Source organism: Narcine bancroftii, chromosome 6, assembly GCF_036971445.1.
Source record: "Narcine bancroftii isolate sNarBan1 chromosome 6, sNarBan1.hap1, whole genome shotgun sequence".
Classification (NCBI taxonomy): domain Eukaryota; kingdom Metazoa; phylum Chordata; class Chondrichthyes; order Torpediniformes; family Narcinidae; genus Narcine; species Narcine bancroftii.
Genome location: NC_091474.1, coordinates 88,723,915 through 88,751,462, shown reverse-complemented (window position 1 = coordinate 88,751,462; position 27,548 = coordinate 88,723,915). Strand labels below are relative to the sequence as shown.

At 52.5% G+C, this 27,548-nt stretch overlaps 1 protein-coding gene across 1 annotated transcript in view; it reads left to right on the top strand.

Annotated features, from left to right (window-relative positions):
- The first annotated feature begins 1,874 nt into the window (after positions 1 to 1,874).
- The window catches only part of LOC138736324 (wings apart-like protein homolog), a 150,319-nt gene continuing 124,645 nt past the window's right edge, over positions 1,875 to 27,548 (top strand). The window contains exons 1-2 of the mRNA XM_069885641.1: positions 1,875 to 1,994; positions 11,581 to 12,089. Coding sequence (XP_069741742.1) covers positions 11,603 to 12,089 — 487 coding nt within the window. The 5' untranslated portion in view covers positions 1,875 to 1,994; positions 11,581 to 11,602. The remainder of the gene's footprint in view (positions 1,995 to 11,580; positions 12,090 to 27,548) is intronic.

Below are 27,548 nucleotides of genomic sequence, written 5' to 3'. Positions count from 1 at the left end.
GCTTCTTCCCCGCTGTCATCAGATTCCTGAACCAAAGACATTTCCTTTTTCTTGTACTTTATTTATTTTGTAAGGTGGTTTATGTAAATGTTTACTTCTGCCGCAAAACAACAAATGTTGTGACTTGTTTTTGACAATAAATTCTGATTCTGTTTCTTAATCCAGAGTTTAGAATCAGTTCCTAGCAAAATCAATCAGCTCATTACTAACCTGTCAATTCACTGAAATTTAATTGAGTTTATCTGATTGTGCAAGGACAACCCGACGAAACAGCGTTCTCCAGTCCTCGATGCAAAACATGCAGACACACAACCAGACATAACATAAACACAGACAAGTGATGCATATGCAGGACAAGTATTCATACATATAAATAAAAATATATCATTTCATGAATATGAGAGTCTTGGATGGTTAATGTGAGCTGTTCCCTTTAACCCAAGACCCACTTGAATGGACTCTTAATAGCCTAAAACACAACAATGGAGAAACTCAGCAGGTCAAAGTTACTTTAGCAAAGATAAAGATACATAACCAACGGTTCAGACTCGAGCCCTTCATCAAGGTGTGAGGAAAATGTCGACAGGCACCCGAACAAATTGGTGGTGGGTGGTGCAATTTTGTTCAGATGCCTGCCGACATTTTGCTCACACCTTGATGAAGGGCTCGAGTCTGAACCGTTGGTTATGTATCTTTGGTCTATAAAGAACGTAGTTGGGCCTGCTGAGTTTCTCCAGTGTCGTGTTTCAAATCTCGACTCCATGGTGTCTGCAGTTTTATCTCTTAATAGCCTATGAATGCTTGAATTTCTAGATCTCCTAGGCTGAAGCTCAGAGGAGTTAAATAACTCCATGATTGGTGTAGCGGTTAGAGCAATGCCTGAACAGTGCCAGTGACCAGGACCAGGGTTCGAATCCCGTGCTGCCTGCAGGCAGCTTGCACTTTCTCCCACGTCTGTGCGGGTTTTCCCGGGGGAGGAGGGGCTCCCGCCATTCAAAGGGAACTGGGGGGGGTGTAGGTTGATGGGGGGTTTCAATCTGTGGCTGACAATGCCTGCAGGTAAACTTTCCCACTGCATCAGGGAACCCGGCATTTTAAAGGGGGTACCACCTCCAGCGGTGACAAAGCAGGAGCAGGTTGTGCTTTCCCGCCGTGGCCGGGATGTAACACTTGCCCCTCTCACCCCATCCCACCCCGGAGAGTTAAATCCAACCCATCCTGCCAGGTTGGGATGATTCAATACCATGTGACTAACTGCGAAAGGACCCACTAAACTAACCCGCTCAACCCACACGGAATTGGCGGTGTGAAAAGGGGCCACGGTGCCGGACAGCAACCCCATCCTGAGCAAGGGTGAACCCAGCTCCAGGCACCAAGTGGTGCTGTACTCTTAAGGACTACAACTCCCAGGCGCCCCAGTATGCCATCACGTGATCCTATGCCACTGCACTACAGTTTCCATGTGTCATTGCACGAACGGCCGGGAGGAATGTATCCACCACGTGATTACATTCTCTTTGGTGATTGGTCGGAATGTTTGATGGACTTTTCAGGAGAAGTAGAGAACGGAAGTGGAAATTATTTCTCTCCCTTCAGCCTACAACTTCCAGCAGCCTTGGCGCGTATTATGGTCACAGTTTAATAATTTTATTTATATTTCATCGTGTTAATTTTTGCATCAATCTAGAAACCTACTTTCAGCTTTTTAAAAATCCGATATACCAATACTCAGAACTACAAATCCCGGCCACCACCGCGGTACGCTGTACGGCAATTTGCGATACGCATGATTCGATTGTCCAACGCTGGAGGGCGCGATGCCAATCAGCGTGCAGATCAGAGCGGGGCGATGTGACGGGAGTAAGGAGGCCGATGATTGGTTGAGCGGGGGTCAGGTGATCGGGTGGTTATGGCGGTGAGGTGTTTTTTCGATTAGGCCTGAGCTGAGTAGTGAGTCCTCGGGCTGGCGTTTCGTACTGAGCCGAGGCACGGTGGTGAGTGGCAGCACGAATTTATTGGTTTGCTTAACCTATTTCCCTCCTCATCTGCTACGGGCTCGAACGCCTGCGCGGAGTGGCCACCGGCAGCGAGGCCCGGCCCTGCACCAGGATCGGGTTTTCCAGCTCGACCCAGTCCCGTCTTCGCCCTCCCCTCCCTCCCTCCCTTTCCCCACCCTCCCTCCCTTTCCCCCACCCTCCCTCCCTTTTCCCCCTCCCTCCCTCCCTTTTCCCCCTCCCTCCCTCCCTTTTCCCCCTCCCTCCCTCCCTTTTCCCCCTCCCTCCCTCCCATTTCCCCCTCCCTCCCTCCCTTTTCCCCCTCCCTCCCTCCCTTTCCCCCTCCCTCCCTCCCTTTTCCCCCTCCCTCCCTTCCCCCTCCCTCCCTTTTCCCCTCCCTCCCATCCCCTTCCCCCTCCCTCCCTTCCCCCTCCCTCCCTCCCTTCCCCCTCCCTCCCTCCCACTTCCCCCTCCCTCCCTCCCTCTTCCCCCTCCCTCCCTCCCTCTTCCCCCTCCCTCCCTCCCTCATCCCCTCCCTCCCTCCTCTCCCCTCTCCCTCCCTCCCTACCCCCTCCCTCCCCTCTTCCCCCTCCCCTCCCTCCCTCCCCTCCTCCCCTCCCTCCCTCCCCTCCCCTCCCTCCCTCTTCCCCCTCCACCCTCCCCTCCCTCCCTCCCTCTTCCCCCTCCCTCCCTCCTCTTCCCCCTCCCTCCTCCCTCTTCCCCCTCCCTCCCTCCCTCTTCCCCCTCCCTCCCTCCCTCTTCCCCCTCCCTCCCTCCCTCTTCCCCCTCCCTCCCTCCCTCTTCCCCCTCCCTCCCTCCCTCTTCCCCCTCCCTCCCTCCCTCTTCCCCCTCCCTCCCTCCCTCTTCCCCCTCCCTCCCTCCCTCTTCCCCCCCCTCCCTCCCTCTTCCCCTCCTTCCCTCCCTCTTCCCCCTCCCTCCCTCCTCTTCCCCCTCCCTCCCTCCCTCTTCCCCCTCCCTCCCTCCCACCCTCCTTTCCCCACCCTCCCACCCTCCCTTTTCCCCCTCCCTCCCTCCCTTTCCCCTCCCACCCTCCTCCCCTTCCCCCTCCCACCCTCCCCCTATCTCCCTCCCTCCCTCCCTTTCCCCCTCCCTCCCTCCCTTTTCCCCCTCCCTCCCTCCCTTTTTCCCCCTCCCTCCCTCCCTTTTCCCCCCTCCCTCCCTCCCTTTTCCCCCTCCCTCCCTCCCTTTTCCCCCTCCCTCCCTCCCTTTTCCCCCTCCCTCCCTCCCTTTTCCCCCCTCCCTCCCTCCCTATTCCCCCTCCCTCCCTTTTCCCCCTCCCTCCCTTTTCCCCCTCCCTCCCTCCCTTTTCCCCCTCCCTCCCTCCCTTTTCCCCCTCCCTCCCTCCCATTTCCCCCTCCCTCCCTCCCTTTTCCCCTCCCTCCCTCCCTTTTCCCCCTCCCTCCCTTTTCCCCCTCCCTCCCTCCCTTTTCCCCCTCCCTCCCTCCCTTTTCCCCCTCCCTCCCTCCCTTTTCCCCCCTCCCTCCCTCCCTTTTCCCCCCTCCCTCCCTCCCTTTTCCCCCTCCCTCCTCCCTTTTCCCCCTCCCTCCCTCCCTCCCTCCCTTTTCCCCCTCCCTCCCTCCCTCCCTTTTCCCCCTCCCTCCCTCCATTTTCCCCCTCCCTCCCTCCCTTTTCTCCCTCCCTCCCTCCCTTTTCCCCCCTCCCCTCCCACCCTTTTCCCCCTCCCTCCCTCCCTTTTCCCCCTCCCTCCCTCCCTTTTCCCCCTCCCTCCCTCCCTTTTCCCCCTCCCTCCCTCCCTTTTCCCCCTCCCTCCCTCCCTTTTCCCCCTCCCTCCCTCCCTCCCTTTTCCCCCTCCCTCCCTCCCTCCCTTTTCCCCCTCCTCCCTCCCTTTTCCCCCTCCCTCCCTCCCTTTTCCCCCTCCCTCCCTCCCTTTTCCCCCTCCCTCCCTCCCTTTTCCCCCTCCCTCCCTCCCTTTTCCCCCTCCCTCCCTCCCTTTTCCCCCTCCCTCCCTCCCTTTTCCCCCTCCCTCCCTCCCTTTTCCCCCTCCCTCCCTCCCTTTTCTCCCTCCCTCCCTCCCTTTTCTCCCTTTTCTCCCTCCCTTTTCTCCCTCCCTCCCTCCCTTTTCTCCCTCCCTCCCTCCCTTTTCTCCCTCCCTCCCTCCCATTTGCCCCTCCCATTTCCCCCCTCCCCCTTTTCCCCCCTCCCCCTTTTCCCCCCTCCCCCTCTGCCCCCCTCCCCCTCTGCCCCCCTCCCCCTCTGCCCCCTCCCCCTCTGCCCCCTCCCCCTCTGCCCCCCTCCCCCTCTGCCCCCTCCCCCTCTGCCCCCTCCCCCTCTGCCCCCCTCCCCTCTGCCCCCCTCCCCCTCTGCCCCCCTCCCCCTCTGCCCCCCTCCCCCTCTGCCCCCCTCCCCCTCTGCCCCCCTCCCCCTCTGCCCCCCTCCCCCTCTGCCCCCTCCCCCTCTGCCCCCCTCCCCTCTGCCCCCCTCCCCCTCTGCCCCCCTCCCCCTCTGCCCCCTCCCCCTCTGCCCCTCTGCCCCCTCCCCCTCTGCCCCCCTCCCCCCTCTGCCCCCCTCCCCCTCTGCCCCCCTCCCCCTCTGCCCCCTCCCCTCTGCCCCCCTCCCCCTCTGCCCCCCCTCCCCCTCTGCCCCCCTCCCCTCTGCCCCCCTCCCCCTCTGCCCCCCTCCCCCTCTGCCCCCCTCCCCCTCTGCCCCCCCTCCCCCTCTGCCCCCCTCCCCCTCTCCCCCCTCCCCCCTCTGCCCCCTCCCCCTCTGCCCCCCTCCCCGCCCTCTGCCCCCCCTCCCCCTCTGCCCCCCTCCCCTCTGCCCCCCCTCCCCCCTCTGCCCCCCTCCCCCTCTGCCCCCCTCCCCTCTGCCCCCCTCCCCCTCTGCCCCCCTCCCCCTCTGCCCCCCTCCCCCTCTGCCCCCCTCCCCTCTGCCCCCCTCCCCCTCTGCCCCCCTCCCCCTCTGCCCCCTCCCCTCTGCCCCCCTCCCCCTCCTCTCTGCCCCCTCCCCCTCTGCCCCCTCCCCCTCTGCCCCCTCCCCCTCTGCCCCCCTCCCCCTCTGCCCCCCTCCCCCTCTGCCCCCCTCCCCCTCTGCCCCCCTCCCCCTCTGCCCCCCTCCCCCTCTGCCCCCTCCCCCTCTGCCCCCCTCCCCCTCTGCCCCCTCCCCCTCTGCCCCCCCCCTCTGCCCCCCTCCCCTCTGCCCCCCTCCCCCTCTGCCCCCCTCCCCCTCTGCCCCCCTCCCCCTCTGCCCCCCTCCCCCTCTGCCCCCCTCCCCCTCTGCCCCCCTCCCCCTCTGCCCCCCTCCCCCTCTGCCCCCCTCCCCCTCTGCCCCCCTCCCCCTCTGCCCCCCTCCCCCTCTGCCCCCCTCCCCCTCTGCCCCCCTCCCCCTCTGCCCCCCTCCCCCTCTGCCCCCCTCCCCCTCTGCCCCCCTCCCCCTCTGCCCCCCTCCCCCTCTGCCCCCCTCCCCCTCTGCCCCCCTCCCCCTCTGCCCCCCTCCCCCTCTGCCCCCCTCCCCCTCTGCCCCCCTCCCCCTCTGCCCCCCTCCCCCTCTGCCCCCCTCCCCCTCTGCCCCCCTCCCCCTCTGCCCCCCTCCCCCTCTGCCCCCCTCCCCCTCTGCCCCCCTCCCCCTCTGCCCCCCTCCCCCTCTGCCCCCCTCCCCCTCTGCCCCCCTCCCCCTCTGCCCCCCTCCCCCTCTGCCCCCCTCCCCCTCTGCCCCCCTCCCCCTCTGCCCCCCTCCCCCTCTGCCCCCCTCCCCCTCTGCCCCCCTCCCCCTCTGCCCCCCTCCCCCTCTGCCCCCCTCCCCCTCTGCCCCCCTCCCCCTCTGCCCCCCTCCCCCTCTGCCCCCACCCCCTCTGCCCCCCTCCCCCTCTGCCCCCCTCCCCCTCTGCCCCCCTCCCCTCTGCCCCCCTCCCCCTCTGCCCCCCTCCCCCTCTGCCCCCCTCCCCCTCTGCCCCCCTCCCCCTCTGCCCCCCTCCCCCTCTGCCCCCCTCCCCCTCTGCCCCCCTCCCCCTCTGCCCCCCTCCCCCTCTGCCCCCCTCCCCCTCTGCCCCCCTCCCCTCTGCCCCCCTCCCCTCTGCCCCCCTCCCCCTCTGCCCCCTCCCCCTCTGCCCCCCTCCCCCTCTGCCCCCCTCCCCCTCTGCCCCCCTCCCCCTCTGCCCCCCTCCCCCTCTGCCCCCCTCCCCCTCTGCCCCCCTCCCCCTCTGCCCCCCTCCCCCTCTGCCCCCTCCCCCTCTGCCCCCCTCCCCCTCTGCCCCCCTCCCCCTCTGCCCCCCTCCCCCTCTGCCCCCCTCCCCCTCTGCCCCCTCCCCCTCTGCCCCCCTCCCCCTCTGCCCCCCTCCCCCTCTGCCCCCCTCCCCCTCTGCCCCCCTCCCCCTCTGCCCCCCTCCCCCTCTGCCCCCCTCCCCCTCTGCCCCCCTCCCCTCTGCCCCCCTCCCCTCTGCCCCCCTCCCCCTCTGCCCCCCTCCCCCTCTGCCCCCTCCCCCTCTGCCCCCCTCCCCCTCTGCCCCCCTCCCCCTCTGCCCCCTCCCCCTCTGCCCCCCTCCCCCTCTGCCCCCTCCCCCTCTGCCCCCCTCCCCCTCTGCCCCCCTCCCCCTCTGCCCCCTCCCCCTCTGCCCCCTCCCCTCTGCCCCCCTCCCCCTCTGCCCCCCTCCCCCTCTGCCCCCCCTCCCCCTCTGCCCCCCTCCCCCTCTGCCCCCCCTCCGTCTTCCCCTCTGCCCCCCTCCGTCTTCCCCTCTGCCCCCCCTCCGTCTCCCCCTCTGCCCCCCCTCCGTCTCCCCCTCTGCCCCCCCTCCGTCTCCCCCTCTGCCCCCCTCCGTCTCCCCCTCTGCCCCCCCTCCGTCTCCCCCTCTGCCCCCCCTCCGTCTCCCCCTCTGCCCCCCCTCCGTCTCCCCCTCTGCCCCCCCTCCGTCTCCCCCTCTGCCCCCCTCCGTCTCCCCCTCTGCCCCCCCTCCGTCTCCCCCTCTGCCCCCCCTCCGTCTCCCCCTCTGCCCCCCCTCCGTCTCCCCCTCTGCCCCCCCTCCGTCTCCCCCTCTGCCCCCCCTCCGTCTCCCCCTCTGCCCCCCCTCCGTCTCCCCCTCTGCCCCCCCTCCGTCTCCCCCTCTGCCCCCCCTCCGTCTCCCCTCTGCCCCCCTCCGTCTCCCCTCTGCCCCCCTCCGTCTCCCCCTCTGCCCCCCCGTCTCCCCCTCTGCCCCCCCCGTCTCCCGCTCTGCCCCCCCCGTCTCCCCCTCTGCCCCCCGTCTCCCCCTCTGCCCCCCCGTCTCCCCCTCTGCCCCCCCGTCTCCCCCTCTGCCCCCCCGTCTCCCCCTCTGCCCCCCGTCTCCCCCTCTGCCCCCCCGTCTCCCCCTCTGCCCCCCCGTCTCCCCCTCTGCCCCCCCGTCTCCCCCTCTGCCCCCCCGTCTCCCCTCTGCCCCCCCGTCTCCCCTCTGCCCCCCCGTCTCCCCCTCTGCCCCCCGTCTCCCCCTCTGCCCCCCCGTCTCCCCCTCTGCCCCCCCGTCTCCCCCTCTGCCCCCCCGTCTCCCCCTCTGCCCCCCCGTCTCCCCTCTGCCCCCCGTCTCCCCCTCTGCCCCCCCGTCTCCCCCTCTGCCCCCCCGTCTCCCCCTCTGCCCCCCCGTCTCCCCTCTGCCCCCCCGTCTCCCCCTCTGCCCCCCCGTCTCCCCCTCTGCCCCCCCCGTCTCCCCCCGTCCCCCTCTGCCCCCCCGTCTCCCCCTCTGCCCCCCCGTCTCCCCCTCTGCCCCCCCGTCTCCCCCTCTGCCCCCCCGTCTCCCCCTCTGCCCCCCGTCTCCCCCTCTGCCCCCCGTCTCCCCCTCTGCCCCCCCGTCTCCCCCTCTGCCCCCCCGTCTCCCCCTCTGCCCCCCCGTCTCCCCCTCTGCCCCCCCGTCTCCCCCTCTGCCCCCCCGTCTCCCCCTCTGCCCCCCCGTCTCCCCCTCTGCCCCCCCGTCTCCCCCTCTGCCCCCCCGTCTCCCCCTCTGCCCCCCCGTCTCCCCCTCTGCCCCCCCGTCTCCCCCTCTGCCCCCCCGTCTCCCCCTCTGCCCCCCCGTCTCCCCCTCTGCCCCCCGTCTCCCCCTCTGCCCCCCCGTCTCCCCCTCTGCCCCCCGTCTCCCCCTCTGCCCCCCCGCCTCCCCCTCTGCCCCCCGTCTCCCCCTCTGCCCCCCCGTCTCCCCTCTGCCCCCCCGCCTCCCCCTCTGCCCCCCCGCCTCCCCCTCTGCCCCCCGTCTCCCCTCTGCCCCCCCGTCTCCCCCTCTGCCCCCCCGTCTCCCCCTCTGCCCCCCCGTCTCCCCCTCTGCCCCCCGTCTCCCCCTCTGCCCCCCCGTCTCCCCCTCTGCCCCCCCGTCTCCCCCTCTGCCCCCCCGTCTCCCCCTCTGCCCCCCCGTCTCCCCTCTGCCCCCCCGTCTCCCCCTCTGCCCCCCGTCTCCCCCTCTGCCCCCCCGTCTCCCCCTCTGCCCCCCCGTCTCCCCCTCTGCCCCCCCGTCTCCCCCTCTGCCCCCCCCCGTCTCCCCCTCTGCCCCCCCCGTCTCCCCCTCTGCCCCCCCCGTCTCCCCCTCTGCCCCCCCCGTCTCCCCCTCTGCCCCCCCCGTCTCCCCCTCTGCCCCCCCGTCTCCCCCTCTGCCCCCCCGTCTCCCCCTCTGCCCCCCCGTCTCCCCCTCTGCCCCCCCGTCTCCCCCTCTGCCCCCCCGTCTCCCCCTCTGCCCCCCGTCTCCCCCTCTGCCCCCCCGTCTCCCCCTCTGCCCCCCCTCTCCCCCTCTGCCCCCCCTCTCCCCCTCTGCCCCCCCCTCTCCCCCTCTGCCCCCCCTCTCCCCCTCTGCCCCCCCTCTCCCCCTCTGCCCCCCCCTCTCCCCTCTGCCCCCCCCTCTCCCCCTCTGCCCCCCCGTCTCCCCCTCTGCCCCCCCGTCTCCCCCTCTGCCCCCCCGTCTCCCCCTCTGCCCCCCCGTCTCCCCCTCTGCCCCCCCGTCTCCCCCTCTGCCCCCCCGTCTCCCCCCTGCCCCCCGTCTCCCCCTCTGCCCCCCGTCTCCCCCTGCCCCCCGTCTCCCCCTCTGCCCCCCGTCTCCCCCTCTGCCCCCCGTCTCCCCCTCTGCCCCCCGTCTCCCCCTCTGCCCCCCGTCTCCCCCTCTGCCCCCCGTCTCCCCTCTGCCCCCCGTCTCCCCCTCTGCCCCCCGTCTCCCCCTCTGCCCCCCGTCTCCCCCTCTGCCCCCCGTCTCCCCCTCTGCCCCCCGTCTCCCCCTCTGCCGTCCCCCGTCTCCCCCTCTGCCGTCCCCCGTCTCCCCCTCTGCCGTCCCCCGTCTCCCCCTCTGCCGTCCCCCGTCTCCCCCTCTGCCGTCCCCCGTCTCCCCCTCTGCCGTCCCCCGTCTCCCCCTCTGCCGTCCCCCGTCTCCCCCTCTGCCGTCCCCCGTCTCCCCCTCTGCCGTCCCCCGTCTCCCCCTCTGCCGTCCCCCGTCTCCCCCTCTGCCGTCCCCCGTCTCCCCCTCTGCCGTCCCCCGTCTCCCCCTCTGCCGTCCCCCGTCTCCCCCTCTGCCGTCCCCCGTCTCCCCCTCTGCCGTCCCCCGTCTCCCCCTCTGCCGTCCCCCGTCTCCCCCTCTGCCGTCCCCCGTCTCCCCCTCTGCCGTCCCCCGTCTCCCCCTCTGCCGTCCCCCGTCTCCCCCTCTGCCGTCCCCCGTCTCCCCCTCTGCCGTCCCCCGTCTCCCCCTCTGCCGTCCCCCGTCTCCCCCTCTGCCGTCCCCCGTCTCCCCCTCTGCCGTCCCCCGTCTCCCCCTCTGCCGTCCCCCGTCTCCCCCTCTGCCGTCCCCCGTCTCCCCCTCTGCCGTCCCCCGTCTCCCCCTCTGCCGTCCCCCGTCTCCCCCTCTGCCGTCCCCCGTCTCCCCCTCTGCCGTCCCCCGTCTCCCCCTCTGCCGTCCCCCGTCTCCCCCTCTGCCGTCCCCCGTCTCCCCCTCTGCCGTCCCCCGTCTCCCCCTCTGCCGTCCCCCGTCTCCCCCTCTGCCGTCCCCCGTCTCCCCCTCTGCCGTCCCCCGTCTCCCCCTCTGCCGTCCCCCGTCTCCCCCTCTGCCGTCCCCCGTCTCCCCCTCTGCCGTCCCCCGTCTCCCCCTCTGCCGTCCCCCGTCTCCCCCTCTGCCGTCCCCCGTCTCCCCCTCTGCCGTCCCCCGTCTCCCCCTCTGCCGTCCCCCGTCTCCCCCTCTGCCGTCCCCCGTCTCCCCCTCTGCCGTCCCCCGTCTCCCCCTCTGCCGTCCCCCGTCTCCCCCTCTGCCGTCCCCCGTCTCCCCCTCTGCCGTCCCCCGTCTCCCCCTCTGCCGTCCCCCGTCTCCCCCTCTGCCGTCCCCCGTCTCCCCCTCTGCCGTCCCCCGTCTCCCCCTCTGCCGTCCCCCGTCTCCCCCTCTGCCGTCCCCCGTCTCCCCCTCTGCCGTCCCCCGTCTCCCCCTCTGCCGTCCCCCGTCTCCCCCTCTGCCGTCCCCCGTCTCCCCCTCTGCCGTCCCCCGTCTCCCCCTCTGCCGTCCCCCGTCTCCCCCTCTTCTGATTTTTTTTTCCTCTCAAATCATTTTTTTATACTTTAGGCTGAGCTGAATTTAAATTAGTGCCTTTTTCACAATAGTTTGAATGTAGGATCATGGGGAGGTTGCACTGTTTTTGCTTTTTTTCCCCCCTTTCAGTATCTAATTAGTTAAATCATAACAATCAGCATCTTGAACAGGAAACTGGAACTGGAGAAGCAATCAACTTTGATCCAATGTTTTTGGTTGATACCTCCCTTATAATCTCAGCAGCATTTTAGAGGGAGAAGTGTAGTTTCAGATTTCTGTGACTCTGGGTAAATGTAGTTAGATGTTTCAGTCAGTATAATTCAGTTTGAGTTTGTTGACATAATGCATGAATGTTTACTGCAGAAAAGGGTAAATATCACATGGAAGCACATTCACTAAAATTAACAAGAATGTTTGACAATAGATGCACTAACTTGGCATTTCAGATTTATTGTCAAGAGTGCATAAATGATATCACATACAACCCTGAGATTCTCTTTCCTGCAGGCAAAACAGAATTGCCTTACTGAAGGTGCCAAACAAAACTACTCAATGCACACATGTAAACAAATTTGCAATACAGAAATAAAAAAATCCAATAAAGTGCAAAAGTCAGCGTCCTTAAACAAGGGCCCTGATTGAGTTTATTGTTGAGAAGTCTGATAGTGGAGGGGTAGTAACTGTTCCTGAACCTGGTAGTGCCACCTGTACCTATTTCCTGATGGTAGCAGTGAGAACAGAGCATGCGCTGGGTGGTGTGGATCCTTGATGATTGCTGCTGCTCTCTGACGGCAGTGTTCCCTGTAGATGTTCTCAATGGTGGGGAGGGTTTTGCCTGTGATGTCCTGGACTGTGTCCATTACCTTTTGGGTGATGCAGCTGGTCAGCACACTTTCCACCACAGATGGGTGTAGAAACTTGCCAGGGTTTCCAATATCACGCCAAACCTCCACAAACTCCTGAGGAAGTTGAGGTGCTGTTGTGCTTTCTTCATGATGCCATTAGTATGTTGGGTCCTGGAAAGATCCTCCAAGATAGTGAAATAATTGAGGGCAAAGGGAAATCAGGGTCCTTGTGTGTAATTTGCTTTGTTCTCTGTTGCAGGGAATATGAAAGCAGTGCCAACATGACATCAAGATATGGGAAAACCTACAGCAAGAAGGGAAGTGCTGGCAATTCCAAATTTGATGAGGTGTTCTCTGGCAAGCGGGCGAAAATAAGCACAAAATGGGGAGAGACGACCTTTAAGGCTCAACTGTCCCAGAAGAGGCCAAATGTCAGAGCAGAGCCAGTAGAGCAGCCCAAGCGACAGAAGCTTGAAGACCAGTCGCTGGAGGACCCATTTGGGTTCGACAGTGACGATGATTCCCTTCCTGTATCCTCGCGGAATCCAGTTCCAGGCAAGGGCCCGCAGTCCACAGAGTCTCTGAAACCAGCTGACAGTGATGGTGTGACTTGCTTGCCAGAGGTGAACAGTAGAATGAGTCGGCCCACAGGTGGTGTGGCTCTTGTGTGCAGTAGGTTTGCATCTTTGGCTGATACAGTCCAAGAGAACAATTCAAGTTCAGAGAGTAAAGAAGTCCAAGTCTCTGGCAACAGGTTAAACTCGCTGGGTAAGTCCAGGTTTCTCAATTCCACAGACCAGTTCTCTATAAACAGGACAACCGTAAAGTTACTAACACTGCGCAAAGAAGTGGCAGAAAGAAGGGTGTTGATTTCATTCTGCAGGTTAAAGGGTGGATGTGTAACCTGCACTGGATGTGAGGTCACTCAGTAGTTTTGGGCAAGTCAGAGTGGAGAAGAGCAATTTTGGGAAGTGTAGGTGTTGTGGCATCCCACAGATAGTATGGTTATCCACCAACTTGGGGTTCGCTACAATTAGAGTTGCCAGTATTATGTCCCAGTGATAAGGGTCAAATTTGTTGCACTTAAGGCCACAACGAGCCCATCTGTGTAACAGTAGATCCTGAGAGCAAAATAGGCATCCTGCCAAATGTCTTCTGAAACAATGGATGTACTGTAGTATGAAATAATATTAATGTTTTGGACTCCATGTTCCTGTTGCAGGGATTACCAATTAGTTCATATATTCGTGTCCCTGTTTTCAGGGACTCCTAGCAGTGCAATTACTCCGTGTCTGTTTTACGGGACTGGTTTTATAATGGTTTTAAACCTTTCGTTCTGTAGTTTACCCATGGGACCCAATCCGGAGTATATATTATGAAATGTTAAAAATGGTAGGCATCCAAAGATGAAAGGAAAAATATAATTGGGGATATGTAATTTTTGAAAATATTGGAGTCCTTGATGTTTTATGGTAATTTCATTCCACTCTGATAACTTAAAATCTTAGTGTTATTTCTTCCATATGGTTTCTGTTCATGTCTTCAAAAGGCAATAATTTCCCACTCCATATTAGAATAAGAGAGGCCTTTTCTTTGACATTAACTGTTAATTCTTTTTCAATGAGATATCCAACACAAATTCACCCAGTATAAGAACCTTGCCTATCAGTACTCTACCCAGTGTTAAACTTTTGGTGCTGGCCATTAGTCCTGGGTCTAGAGTTCGAGCTGGTCTTTGATCTGGAGTGAGAAGGTCAGATGGCCCAACTTTGTTCCTGGTGCTGGGTGATTTACATTTGTTCAGTTAAATAAATTTGTGTCAAGTTTCTTATTCTAGTAATGGTTACCATTGGAACTGCTAGGTCATCATAAAACCCAAGTTGGTTATCTAATGTAATTTAGTTCTGTTGTCCTTGCCAACGTGCATCCTGCACAGCAGAAATGTACTAGACTCTTGTTTGATGTTTAAAATGCTACTCAGTTGCATCAAATTACTATATATAAAAAAATCTATAATGTCACTGAGACAGAACAGATCAGCTGACATCAAGGAAGGTGTCAGAACCAAAGACAGGAAGGCTCAGTTGATGCTGCCTAGCTCTCCCGTGACCACTTGGGAATGTGTCTAAATTGGGAAAAACTGTCCAGAAGATGATTTGAATAACAACCCCATGGTCACATGCATGTAACTGGGAGCCAGCTTTCCAGATTTTTTTGTTCTATCGCAAGCCCTGGGATATTCTGTCCTAATTAATTGCTGTGCCCCCTGGAAGTGGTGGTCCAGTAAGCATGGACTGGGTGGTGTTCTATAATTCTCCAGTCTTATTTACTCAAAATGGCATTAACTACATGGAAATTTTCTGTCCTCATTGGCTGTTGTGCCCCTTCATTAAAACAGTGATGACACTTTGAAAATGAATTCATTGAGTGTGAAGCACTCTGGAACATCTTTAAAAAATTCATTGTAGAATTGTAAGTTTTATTTCCAGGATGAGTTACCAAAAACTTGCTGAGATGTCCAATCACTGGTCCTCATTTCAGGTGAGAATCAACTGAGAACAAAAATGTTATGGACCCAGAGGACCCCAAAACCCAGCAGCAATAGAAATTCACCAAGTCAAATGGTTACTTAAACAAAAGTTGCTTTTAATTATCTTTAAACATGAAAACAAGATCAAACTTAAACTTGTTACTATTAATGTAACCCCCTTCTAATTCTAAGAGCATCTGTATGTAATGTGTGTAAGTTCAGAAAAGTTCTTTGATTCACAGCCCAATCTCACTTCTCACTCCTCCATGTTCACCCGTATCAGGCAATTCTTACACTGTGCACAGAATTTAACATTTATGAATTTCACCAGGCTTTGGTGCTTGAAAAGTAAATGGTTACCACTCAAGAAGGTTTTTGTCGGTTTTCAGAGAGATTTGTTGCTTGTTGGACACCCACTTCAGCATCCTACCAAAGAAACTTGCCCCATCAGGGATTTTCAGATAATAATCTCTTTCTTTCAGGTGAAGCATTATGCAGCCAGACCTCTCCTCTTGTATGGACCTCAAGGGCTTTGACCAGGCTGAACTCACAACCCGTCTTCAAAATGGGGGTTTTCCACAAGCTTGCCAGCTTGTCCTGTTCTAGGCCCAGCTGCTGCTCTGCTGAACTGTGGGACTGAATTCTCTCTCTCTCTCTCTCTCAAAACAATAATCCATTTCTCCACAGCATGTTCAGTTAACACCTACTTGTGAAGTCCTTATAGGCATCCTTCAAAGTTTTTGCAAAGGCACTGGGCTGTCTGGCTTGAGCAGAGCTCTGGCATTTTAAATGAGATCTGTGTTGTGAAGTGTTTGTTTGTGACCTACACTAAAAGAAACCTGTCACAATTTCTCACCTTTAAAACATTTTGTATACAATATAAAATGTAACATAATCTCACAAAATCAAAATACTAAAGCTTATATCTGCTGTTGTGATAGTGGCACCTGCAGTCCCCGAGCGTCTACCACTGAGAGTTTCAAGTATTGGATTCACGAGTCACAATAGCGGAGCGTGACTGGTGATGCACTGGAAATGAAACCCATCGGAGGAAGATTGGGATGAGATTTTGTTTGTTTATTGGATGGGAAAGGCTTTTGTTGTCATAGCCTGGTTTATATGCCTACCCACCAGTGTGAATTCAGTGTGATGGAAAATGGGAATATCAGGCACAGATTTATTAGCTTGTTCTCCAGTAATCTACTGAGAACACAATTCAAGACTTGTACTGTAGTTTTAATATTTTATGACTTTGGTCTGTTGATCTCTTCCATCGTGCTTCTTTCTGGCATTCTCTCAAAGGTCCACCCTGTGAATAAGGAGTGAGCAGCACAGTCAGGCTATCAATATTTCCCAATGCACAATGCAAGGCCCTCTCACACATTAACATTACTGTTTCCTTGGCTTGATCAAGCAGTTTTATCCTGTAATGAAACAAAGTCGGCAGATGTCGTGATTGCAGTAAAAACAGAAATGCTGGAGGAACCCATCATGTCTTGCACCGTCCATAGGAGGTAAATTTACAGTGGCTTCCATTATGTTTGGGACAGACACTTTTCCTCCACAGTTTTAAATCTGTAATCAAACAATTCACATGTAATTAAAGTGTACATTCCAGATTTTATTCGCTTATTTGATTACGTTTTGGTTTAACCGTGTAGAAATTACAGCACTTTGTATATGTAGTCCCCCCCCCATTTCAGGGCATCACAATGTTTGGGACATTTGGCTTAATAGTTGATTGTAAGTAGTCAGGTATATTTAACTGTTTCTGTGGTCAGGTGTAAGGGAGCTCGGCTTGCTTCTAAGCATTTGATCCCCTTTGGAGTCTGTAGTTGCCATTTTCAATATGAGGACCAGAGTTGTGCCAATGAAACTCAAAGAAGCCACTATGACTTTCAAAGACAAGAATGAAACAATAAACGACACCGTCCAAACCTTAGTGTTACCAGAATCAACTGTTTGGAACATCATTAAAAAGAAAGAGCCTACTTGTGAACTCAGTAATCTCAAAGGAACTGGTATTCTTAGGAAAACTTTAACTGCTGATTACAGAAGAAATCTTTTCATAATGAAAAAAAATCCTCAAACTTGTGTCTGACAGATCACAAACACTCTTCAGGAGACAGGTGTGGATATGTCAATGACTTCTGTCTGCAGAAGACATCATGAACAGAAATGGAGAGTTTATACTACAAGATGGAAACCACAGGTTAGCCACAGAAAGGATGACCAGATTACAATTTGCCATGAAATATTCAAAAGATCCTGCCGAATTCTGGAAAAAATCTTGTGGACAAATTAATCTGTGTCTGAGTGACGGCAAGAGCAAAGTGTGGAGGCATAAAGGAACTGACTAAGATCCAAAGCGTACCACCTTTACCATGGTTTGCATCTTGCAGTGTAGCTTCTATATTTATGTTCATGAAGTCTTCAGACAGAGTTGGGGAAATGTGTCGGGGAAAAGGTGTGTGGGGGGGTGGGGGGGGGTTAATGGAAACTGGAGAAGTCCATGTTAATGCCATCCGTTTGGAGGGTGCCCAGATGGAAGAGTTGTTGTTCCTCCAATTTGCGAGTGGTCTCAGTCTGGCAGTGCATGAGACCATGGACATACACGTCAGCAAGGGAATGGGACGGAGGATTGAAATGGGTGACCACTGGGAGATTCACGCTATTGCGGTGGACAGAGCCAAGGTGCTGAACAAAGCGATCTCCCAGTCTATGCCCAGTGTCTCTGATGTAAAGGAGACCACAATGGGAGCACTGGATGAAGTGGATGACTTCTATTTCATACTGTAATTTGCATGACACCTTTTAAGTGAAGTGCTACCAATGAATTTATGTTGGTAAAAGTTCCATTATTGTCACATAATACTACATTTAGAATGTAACATCCATGAAATTCTTTTAACTTTTGTCTACCGTAAGGCAGACAGTCGCCACTTTCTCTAGTGCCCCTAACATAAACCCACAGCACCTGGTGTTCCTAGGCAGTCTCCACACCAAGTACCAATCAGTCCTGCGCCTGCTTAACTTCTGAGATCAGACAATCCCAAGTGTATCAGGCTATTCAGTGGAAATGAATAATCGATTTCTAAAAAATAACTTTGTAAAAGCACTGTGCTTTGTGGGACAATCTCAGAAAATCTTCATTTGAACTTTTTAATAATTTTGACCTGCTGAACAGGTTTTATTTGATTTTTATTAATTGCTTTTTTATTAGACAAAGTATTTTTTGATCTTAACTATGTACATTTTGGGAATAGTATTTAAAAGTTGATGTCGACTAATTTCATGGGTAATGTCGAGTGGCTTTGATTCACTAATCTTGACACAACCAAGCTAGATGAAGTAAAACCAACCCTTGTACAATACTTTGTGGATGCAATTCTTTGAGGTTAGCAGATCCCACACAAAGGGAATCCTGTTGTGGGCAGGAGATCCCTTGGAGCTTTTCCCAATATAACCACAACAAGGAGACATCAGAGAGTTCCAGGGAAAGGAAGATTTTATTGTTTCCTGGTCTTATCAACAACATTGTTGCTTTTCTCTCTTCCTCCTTTTCCTTTACTGGAAAAGAGGTTAAGAAGTCACAATTGCTGATATGTTATCATAAAGGTGTGATCCTCCTCTTTCAAAAAAATGTGATTTTCCTCTACCACAATCAACCCAGCCTTCATGCGCACATCCTCCATTATCTGGCCTGGCCCCCTCTACCTCCATGCAAAACAAGGACAGGATTCCTCCTGTCCTCGGCTATCGCCTCATCATCTAACATATCATCCTCCAACTACGATATGATCCCGCTACCAGACAAGAGAGCAGGAAGCTCTCTCCTCTTTTACCGATGCCGCTCCCTCTGTGATTCCCTTGTTCACTCCTTCCTCCCTTCCCATCAGTTGCCTCTTGGCACCTATCCCTGTGACAGCAAGAAATGTACCTTCTCCCTCACCACCATTTGGAGCCCTAAAAAGTCCTTCCAAGTGAAGCAACACTTCACGTGTGAATCTGCAGTGGTCATCTACTGCATCTGTTGTGGTTTCCTCTACATCAGAGAGTCTGGATGATCACTTCATTGAGTACCTTTGCCCTATCCACTACAATAGAGGGGATCTCCCAGTGGCGATCTCCCAGTGGCAGCTCATTTCAATTCACTGCCCCATTTCCTTGCTGACTTGTCTATCCATGGTGTTGTGCACTTCTAGACCGACACCACCTGCAAATTGGAGAAACAGCACCTTGTATTCCATCTGGGCTCCATCCAATCAAAGGGCATCTTGCTATGTGGTTTCCATTAGCCTGCCCCATCCATCCTCCACCCCATCTCTCCCTATCCCTATTTCTCCTTTTCTCTTGCTGTTTCTCTCCCTTTCCCTCCAGCTCTGCATTTGCAAAGCCACCCATTCCCAGTTAGAAACAGAACATTATAGCACAGAAAACAAGTTCTTTTGCTCTTCTAGTCTGTGCTGAAAAATTATTCTGCCTACTCCCACTAATCTGCACCCAGTCAGTATCCCTCCATACCCCTCCCATCCAGTACCTGTCCACATTTTTCTTAAATGTGAAAATTGAACCTGCATTCACCACTTCAGCTGGCAGCCTGTTGCATGTTCTCACTACCCTCTGAAGTTCTCCCTCAATTTTTCCCCTTAATCCGTCTTCTGGTTCGTATCTCACCTATCCTCAGTGGAAACAGCCTACTTATATTTTCTCTATCTATACCCCTCATTCCTCTACACTCCTGGGAATAAAGTCCTAACCTGTTTAACCTTTCCTGTAACTCGGTTCCTGAAGTCCTTGCAACAGCCCTAGTAAAATCTGCACTTTTTGATATGTTCCCTATTTTCTTTGGCTTGGCTTCGTGGACGAAGATTCATGGAGGGGTATGTCCACGTCTGCTGCAGGCTCGTTGGTGACTGACGTCCGATGAGGGACAGGCAGGCACGGTTGCAACGGAAAATTGGTTGGTTGGGTTTTGGGTTTTTCCTCCTTTGTCTTTTGTCAGTGAGGTGGTCTCTGCGGTCTTCAAAGGAGGTTGCAGCCCGCTGAACTGTGAGGCGCCAAGATACACGGTTGGAGGCGATATCAGCCCACTGGCGGTGGTCAATGTGGCAGGCACCAAGAGATTTTAAGCAGTCCTTGTACCTCTTCTTTGGTGCCCTATAGTTCATCACCAACATCGAAATACTCGAGCTGGCAGAGTCCGCAAGCATCAAATCCATGCTACTGAAGACCATCACGTCTCCAGAATGGAGGACCATCGCCTTCCCAAGATCGTGTTCTATGGCGAGCTCTCCACTGGCCACCGAGACAGAGGTGCACCAAAGAAGAGGTACAAGGACTGCTTAAAGAAATCTCTTGGTGCCTGCCACATTGACCACTGCCAGTGGGCTGATATCGCCTCCAACCGTGCATCTTAGTTAGGTGATAAATAAGTACCCAATACTCCAAATTTGGCCTCACCAATGTCTTGTACAACTTTACCAAAACGTCCCAATTCTCATATTCGATTCTTTGATTTTATGAATATCAATATGCCAAAACTTTCTTTACAACCATATACCTTTCAGGGAATTGTGTGTCTGTATTCCAGATCTATCTGTTCAATTGCACTCTCCATGCCCTTCCATTTATGATATATGTCCTACATTAGTTTGTCCTTCCAAAATGCAGCATTTCCCAGTTGTTTGCATTAAATTCCATCTGCCATTTTGCAGCCCATTTTTACATCTAGTCCAGATCCCTCTTCCTCGCTTTCCACAACGTCTCCACTCTTTGAATCATCAACAAACTTGCTGACCCAATTTACCACGTTATATAGGACCTGATCCCTGAGGCACACACCACTGGTCACAGGCCTCCAGTCTGAGAAGCAATCATCCACTACCATTCTCTGGCTTCACCCAATTTACCATGTTGTATAGGACCTGATCCCTGAGGCACACACCACTGGTCACAGGCCTCCAGTCTGAGAAGCAATCATCCACTACTACTCTCTGGCTTCACCCAATTTACCACGTTATATAGGACCCGATCCCTGATGCACACACCACTGGTCACAGGCCTCCAGTCTGAGAAGCAATCATCCACTACCATTCTCTGGCTTCACCCAATTTACCATGTTGTATAGGACCCGATCCCTGAGGCATACACCACTGGTCACAGGCCTCCAGTCTGAGAAGCAATCATCCACTACCATTCTCTGGCTTCACCCAATTTACCACGTTATATAGGACCCGATCCCTGAGGCACACACCACTGGTTACAGGCCTCCAGTCTGAGAAGCAATCATCCACTACCACTCTCTGGCTTCACCCATATAGCTAATGTCTAATCCAGTTTACTATCTCATCATGAATTCCAAGTGTGTAAACCTTCTGGACTAACCTCCCATGTGGAACTAATGTCCATGTTGACAAAATCCACAGCCTTTCCTTCATTTACCTTCTTGGAAACTCCTCACATAAACTATGTGATTGGTTAAGCTTGACTTGTGCACAAAGCCATCCATCTTGATGATCCATAATCAGTCTCTGGCTTGTATATCTTGTGTATCTGATTGCTTAGGACACCTTTCAATAATTTACCTACCACATGTCAGGCTCACCAGTCTACAGTTTCCTGGGTTAATTTTGAAAATTTTAAACAACGGAACAAAATAAACTACCTTCCAATCCTCTGGCCCCTCACCTTTGGCTAAGAATATTTCTGCCCCTACACTAGCCTCCCTCAATGTCTGAGGGATTATTTTGTCAGGCCCTGGGGATGTCCACCCTCATTTGCTTTAAGAAAGTAAGCACCTCCTCCTCATTAATATGTTTAGGTTCCATGATCTCACTGCTTGTTTTCCTAATTTCCCTTGACTCTGTGTCAGTTTTGTGAGTAAATACTATTAACACTATATCTCCACCATATCTTTTGGCTTCATATGTAGCTGACCACTCTGATCTTCAAGGGGACCAATTTTTCCCCTTACTATCCTTTTTCTCTTGATATACATGTAGAAAGCCTTGGGATTTGCCTTCAAATTGACTGCCAAAGCAACCTTATGCCTTTGTTTAGCCTTTCTTAAATTTTTTTCTTGCATTTTCTTTATACTCCACAAGTACCTCATTTGCTCTTTGTTTCTTGTATCCCCTCAAAACCAAGGTTCCCAATACCTGTTAACTTTGCCTTTAATCCTGATAGGAGCAAACAATGTACTCTCAAAGTTTCACCTTTGAACACATCCTTGCCAGAAAATCACTTACCTCAATACACACTTTCCAGATCTTTTCTCATTTCCTCAAAATTGGCCTTTAACCAGTTTAGAATCAGATCTATCGAGATCCATAATTAATATGAAGCTAATGGCTTTGATTGCTGGACCCAGAATGTTCCCCACACATATTTCTGTCACCTGCCCTGTCTGGTTCCCTAATAGGAGATCCAGTATGGCACTCTCTCTAATTGGTACTTCTGTATATTTATTTAGAAAACTTTCCTGAATACATTTGACAAACTCCAAGCTATCTATTTGCAGTGTGGGAGACCCAGTCAATATGTGGAAAATTTAAATCTCCTACTATCACAACTTTGTTTCCTTCAACTGTCTGCTATCTATCCTCCCTGACTATTGGGTGGCCTATAATACAGCCTCATGTGTGTGGTCATAGTTTTCCCGTTCCTCAGCTCCACCCATATAGCTTCAGTGGTCTGTCCTGTCTTAAGCACAGCTATGATAGTTTCCATGGTGTGCAAAGCCACTCCTCCCCTTTCATCTCATCTGAAGCAGCAAACCTCCAGAACCAGTCCTGCCCCTTCTGAAACCAAGTTTCACAGCCACAATGCCATAATTCCCCATGTCAATCAGATGCTCTAAGCACATCTGCCTTTTCTACAATACTCCTTGCATTGAAATAGTTGCACCTGAGAACAATCCTTTGATTTTTTTTTACTGCAGTCTTCACATCATCTTTTTCCTCCTCCACCTCACTACCTTCTCTGGCACTCTGGTTCCCATCTCTCTCCCTCCCCCCTGCATATCTAGTTTAAACCCACAGGAGCAGCACTGGCAAATCCTCCCACCAGGATAGTACACCCCCTCCAGTTCAGATGCAACTGTCCTTTTGGAACAGGTCCTACCTCTTCCCTAAAAGAGAGCCCCATAATCCAGCAACCTGAAGTCCTCCCTTCTCTACCATGCCTTTAGCCATGTGTTAAGCTGCATTATCCTCCTATTTCTAACCCCACGAGCATGTAGCATGGGTAGCAATCCTGAGAGGTCTTTGGAGGTCCTGTCCTTCACCCAACTTTGGAGGTCCTGTCCTTCACCCAACTTTGGAGGTCCTGTCCTTCACCCAAGAGCCTCATTTCCTAAACACTCTTTGCAGGTCCTCATCACCCTTCCTACCCATGTTGTTGGTCCCTACATGAACCAAGACATCTGGCTGCTCACCCTCCCTCCTGAAAATGGCATGAACTTGAACTGAGATATATCAGATCCTGGCATCAGGGAGGCAACATATGAAATGGTTTTTAAAAAAATATATGTATTTTATTTATTAAAAAACAAAGTAATAACCACAATTGCAAAATGAAAATATGAACAAATTGTCAAGAAAGATTTCATGGTTACATAGAAAAAAAATCTAAGAAGAACTACGAAGAAACCTAAAAGAAAACTAATCACCCCCCCCCCCAAGTCTACTCCTCCCCTAAACCAAATCCTACCCCACTACTCCCCTAAGTGAAAGAGATAAGGAGAATAACTTCAATCATTCATTCACTCTCCAGGGCGGAGATCCAGCTGTACCCAAGATCAGTTTCAAATTGGCATAATCCAAATACTTTTTAAATACATAATATTTATCCTGTCAATTGTAAGTTATCTTCTCCATTGGTATACAGGACCTCATTTTTAAATGCCATCTTTGTAAATCTGATCTTTCAATGAACCAGCTATACATTTCCTTGCTTCTGCCAAAGCTAATCGTAAAAATGCCATTTGAAATTTATCCAATTTATTAAGCAAATCCATTTCAGTAACTTCCCCAATTAAAAAAAATCTTTGGATCTAAAGAAAATTGTATTTTCAGGATATTCTGCAAACAGTCTCTTAATCTAACCCAAAACCCCTTAACCCGATCACAAGACCATACTGAATGCAGAAAGGTACCCGTTTGCTCATTACAACATAAACACAAATCTTGTGAACCCCTCGGGTTATATCGTTTCAAATATTCTGGAGTTAAATATAATTGATGTATTGAAATTATAAGTCACCAACTTATATCTAACATTAACTAACTTTGTCATAGTGTCTCTGTTAATCTTCCTCCAACTAGGCATGTCAAACTGAATTTCCAAATCCTTCTCTCATTTAAGTCTTGATTTATGTAAATCAATCTTCAGCATTTTTCGCTGTATTAATTTATACATTTCTGAAATAAACCCTTCCTTCCCTCCATCTCGAATCAATAATGTTCAAATAATGTTTCTTTGTGTAAATCCAGATGTCTCCCTAAACAGTCATACAGCATTGATTTAAGATGATAATAACAAAAAAGAGTATTATTAGGGATTTGATATTTTTCCTTCAACCTATCAAACGTTAAAAAACTACTCATCTCAAAACCATCATTTTTCGTTCCAATTCTTCTGGTTCCAAATTTTAGAGGTTATTATCCATCATAAAAGATAAACTCTTGTACTGAAGCAGAGGACTATGTCTGGATAATCCACCTGGCATTCCTATAGTTTTACTAACCTCTTCCCACATATTTATCAAATGAAACAAAACTGGCGATTTATAACTATTGATAGTTTTACTTGTTCACTTATAAATGAAATGATCCCTTCTAACCGCTACAATTCAATATCAAACCAAGTAACAGAACTATTAAATCAGACATTCTATTAATAATTTTCAATTGAGTTGCCTTATAATAATTCACAAAATTTGGTAGCTGCATACCACCTAACTCATATTTCCAAGTTAGTTTATGCATAGAAACCCGCGCCAACTTTCCTTTCCATAACATTTCCTCACCAAAACATTTAAATCCTTAAATTTATTCGGTATCTTACAAGATAAAAATATTGCAATCTAGGAAATGTATTCATTTTTATGCAATTCACTCTTCCTACCAACGTTAATGGAAAATTCTTCCATCTATTCAAATCCTCTTTTTTTGCGGTCAATAATGGTAAATAATTCAAATCTACTAATTGATTTATATTTTTATTCACGTTAATACCTAAATACTTAATACAATTTAAATCCTGCTATGCATTTACTTTTAGAATAATTTGCTTCCAACAATGGCATAATTTCACTCTTATTCCATTTCACTTTATAACCAGGTTTATAATTATATAACATTATTGTTATATAACTAGAACAATCACTCCTGCAAAACCTTCAAAGACTCTTTTGGATCAGTCAACTATACCAATACATCATCTGCAAATAAACTAATCTTATACTCCCTTAAATCTGACATAATTCCCTTTATTTTCTCTTCTTTCCTTATTACTTTGCTATTGAATCACTAATGCAAACAAAGCTGGGGACAGAGAGGATACCCTTGTCTAGCAGATCGTTCTAAATCAAAAGAACCCTGCACTGACTGCCTGTTCCCTTTCCCTCTCCTGCCTCGTAGGTATGATAGCATCCCTATAACTCCTGTTTATTATCTCCTCAGCCTCTAAAGTGATCTGGAGTTTGTTCAACTCCAGCTCCGATTCCTTAATTCTTTTTGTAAGGAGCTGCAGTCAGATGCAATTCTTGCAGATGAAGTTTCCAGGGATGGTGTGGCTTCCCTAGCAATCCATATTCTGCAAGAGGAACATGTTGATGGCCTGGATGTCATTCCTCACTATCTAAGAAATAGAAAAATAGTTAGAAAAACCTGTCCTTGCTTTACCTCAACTCCTGCTCCTAAACGTCAGCCTATGCTCATTGATCCTAGTGAACCAAAGCCTCAAACTCCCACTCCCTCACTGAGCCACTCACATGATGGTTGCTCAGCTGTCTGACTGCTTTACTTTTAATTGCTCTCGTTCCTGTGTAGCTTTCTTGTTCTGCAACTTAACTGGTTAGCTGCTCAATTCTCACCTGTCCATGTTCAATTTATCATCTTTTAACTGTTCCTCTGTTCTTTCTTCACCTTTCCCACAGCCTTTTGATTCAGGCTCCTGCCTACTTTTTGCTCAGACCTTGGAGAAAGACTCAGTCCCAAAACGTTGCTTAATAATGTCTCAGTCAGCTGGAGTCTGCCACACTGTCTAACCTTCGTGGAAAGGTTTTTCCAGACAAACACCCTTGACCACAAGGCCATCAGATAGTGGTCAGCATGGAATATCCTGCATACACTGAGGACTTGATTGACCATGGTCAGACCTGGAGCAGACCATCCAGGTCATCTGGCTAAATTACTCAGCCCCAGTGATCACAACCGAGCCCTGGGGCTTGGCTGGTGATGTGAGGAGCTCTCTGCATCAAATCCTTCCTTTGCAACCAGAACATCAGCCACAACACCCGTTAACCCTGAGATAAATGTGGTGGAGTGAAGACAGTTGCCCATTTCTTTGCAGAATGCAGATTCGCTAAGAATGTCACTGTTCTTCCCCAGTGGCAGCGTGATAGAGGACTCTCTGACTTGCAGGCTATTCTGAAGAAGCACACAGTTAGACATCCAGAACTACTGGGATAAATCAACTTGGTGGAAGGTGCACTTTGGTCTGCCCAAAACCTGTTGGTCTTTCAGCACGCAGAGATGATGGTTCAGGATTGCTGCTGACTGGCACGTTCCAGGAGTACATACTGTTACATGCATTGAAGCTTGGTGGAGCAAGGTGCTGTCAGAAGGACTACAGTCTAGAATCCTTCTGTTTACAGGGCATTGAGGAGTTAAGACGGAAGGGGTGCGAGTAACAATAAAATGCTGCAATGATGTAAATACACATAAATGTAACATTATACAGTGATGGAAATGTATGGCTACAAAACTAAGGGTGGGAAGACTGGTTTTGCCTTTGTAAATAAATGATGGTGAATAAAGTCTATTTTTGGTTCAAAAGGTATCTGCCTCCAATGGACACTGCGAGGCCTGCTGAGTTCATCCAGCATTTCTGTGTTTTTTGAGAAAGAAAGAAATAAGGAGAATAACTTAAATCATTCATTCACTATACAGTATTTTTTTACTTGTCACAAACAGGAGAACTAAAGGATTTATTGAGCCCATGTTTTAAGTAGTGGGGGATGGTGAATGGCTGGGGAAATGGAATCTAATTTCAGAAACAATGAGAGCTGTCAGCTTATGGACAGGTACCCGAGAGAGAAGGTGGGAACAGATATCATCAATTCAATTAAGCAGATCTCATTATTTTTGGATCCAGTGTGAATAATTTGGGATGTTACAGATTTGGAGCAATTGGAGATTTAGGGTCTTCTAATTCCTCAAGACCTTTCACAGAAGCACCATAAACCAAATATTAATATTTGGTTCTGGAATTTCCCTCCTTGAACCTCTGATGTGAGACCCTTGAAACCAAATGTTTCAAGAAGACTTTCAGTGAAGGAAGGCACTCTGAAGATTTGATGGTCATAGAATTATAGAACATTACAGTACAGGTTCTTCAGCCTTTAATGTTGTGCTGACCTACATATTCCTACCAAAATTAAACTAAACCCTTCCTGCCTCATGACCTTCTATTTTTCTTTCGCCCCAATTGTTCCAGCTGCCACCACGTTCCTTGGCAATGCATTCCAGACACCCACAACTCTGGAATGCACACACACACTTATACACTCTCTCTGGATAGCTCTTCAAAACTTTCATCCATTCTCTCTTCAGATATCCTTTGGTGTTTGCTTTTCCTATCTCTTGTTTCTGTCTCTGAGAATCTCGTCGACCTCTATTAAGTAATCACTTGGTCTTCCTTGCTCCAAAGAGAAAAGCCTTAGCTCTGCTAACCTTGCCTCATAAGACTTATTTTCCAATCCAGACAACATGCTGAGTGTAGCTCCTCTGCACCGTCTCCAAAGCTTCCAATAATGAGGTGACCAGAACTGAACTCCCAAGTGCGTGGAGCCATAATTGAGAAATGAAGGGGTGCTTATGGGGGTTTAATGAGGTGTTGGCGGCTGGAGGAGATGGGGAGGGTGTGCCTTGGAGGGCCTAAACATTTTAAAAGAACCATTAGAGCTTTGCATGTGCTGGTGGCAACAACTCGCTATGTAGTAAAACGATCTCTAGCATAATTGGGACTTTGGTGCCGGACTGCTGGATTTTCCAGTGTTGAATGTAATTCCTATTAATACCTCAGTACCCTACCTTTTTTATTTATGCAGTATTATATGGTAGAAATCCTATAATCCGACTGCTTGGGGATTGAATCAGTCCGGATGTTCCTGATTCAAGAGATGAACATGTAAATGTTGATAGTTTATTCATGAGCAAATACAGCACGCTTCATTCATCAAAACGAGCAATTTAAAGAAAAAGTCAACATTTGACAAAAATATAAACATAACTTTCACGATGAAAAAGAGCGTGTAATGCTTGAAATTATGTTCAAAAATGAATATTGTAAAGAAAAGAAAAATACAGTATACACATGGATTTTTTTATGATAAGAACATGTATTGAGCGTAGTTGCTTGTTGCTACTGTGCACGCTTACGCATGCACGCACACAAAAGCCTGCTAAATT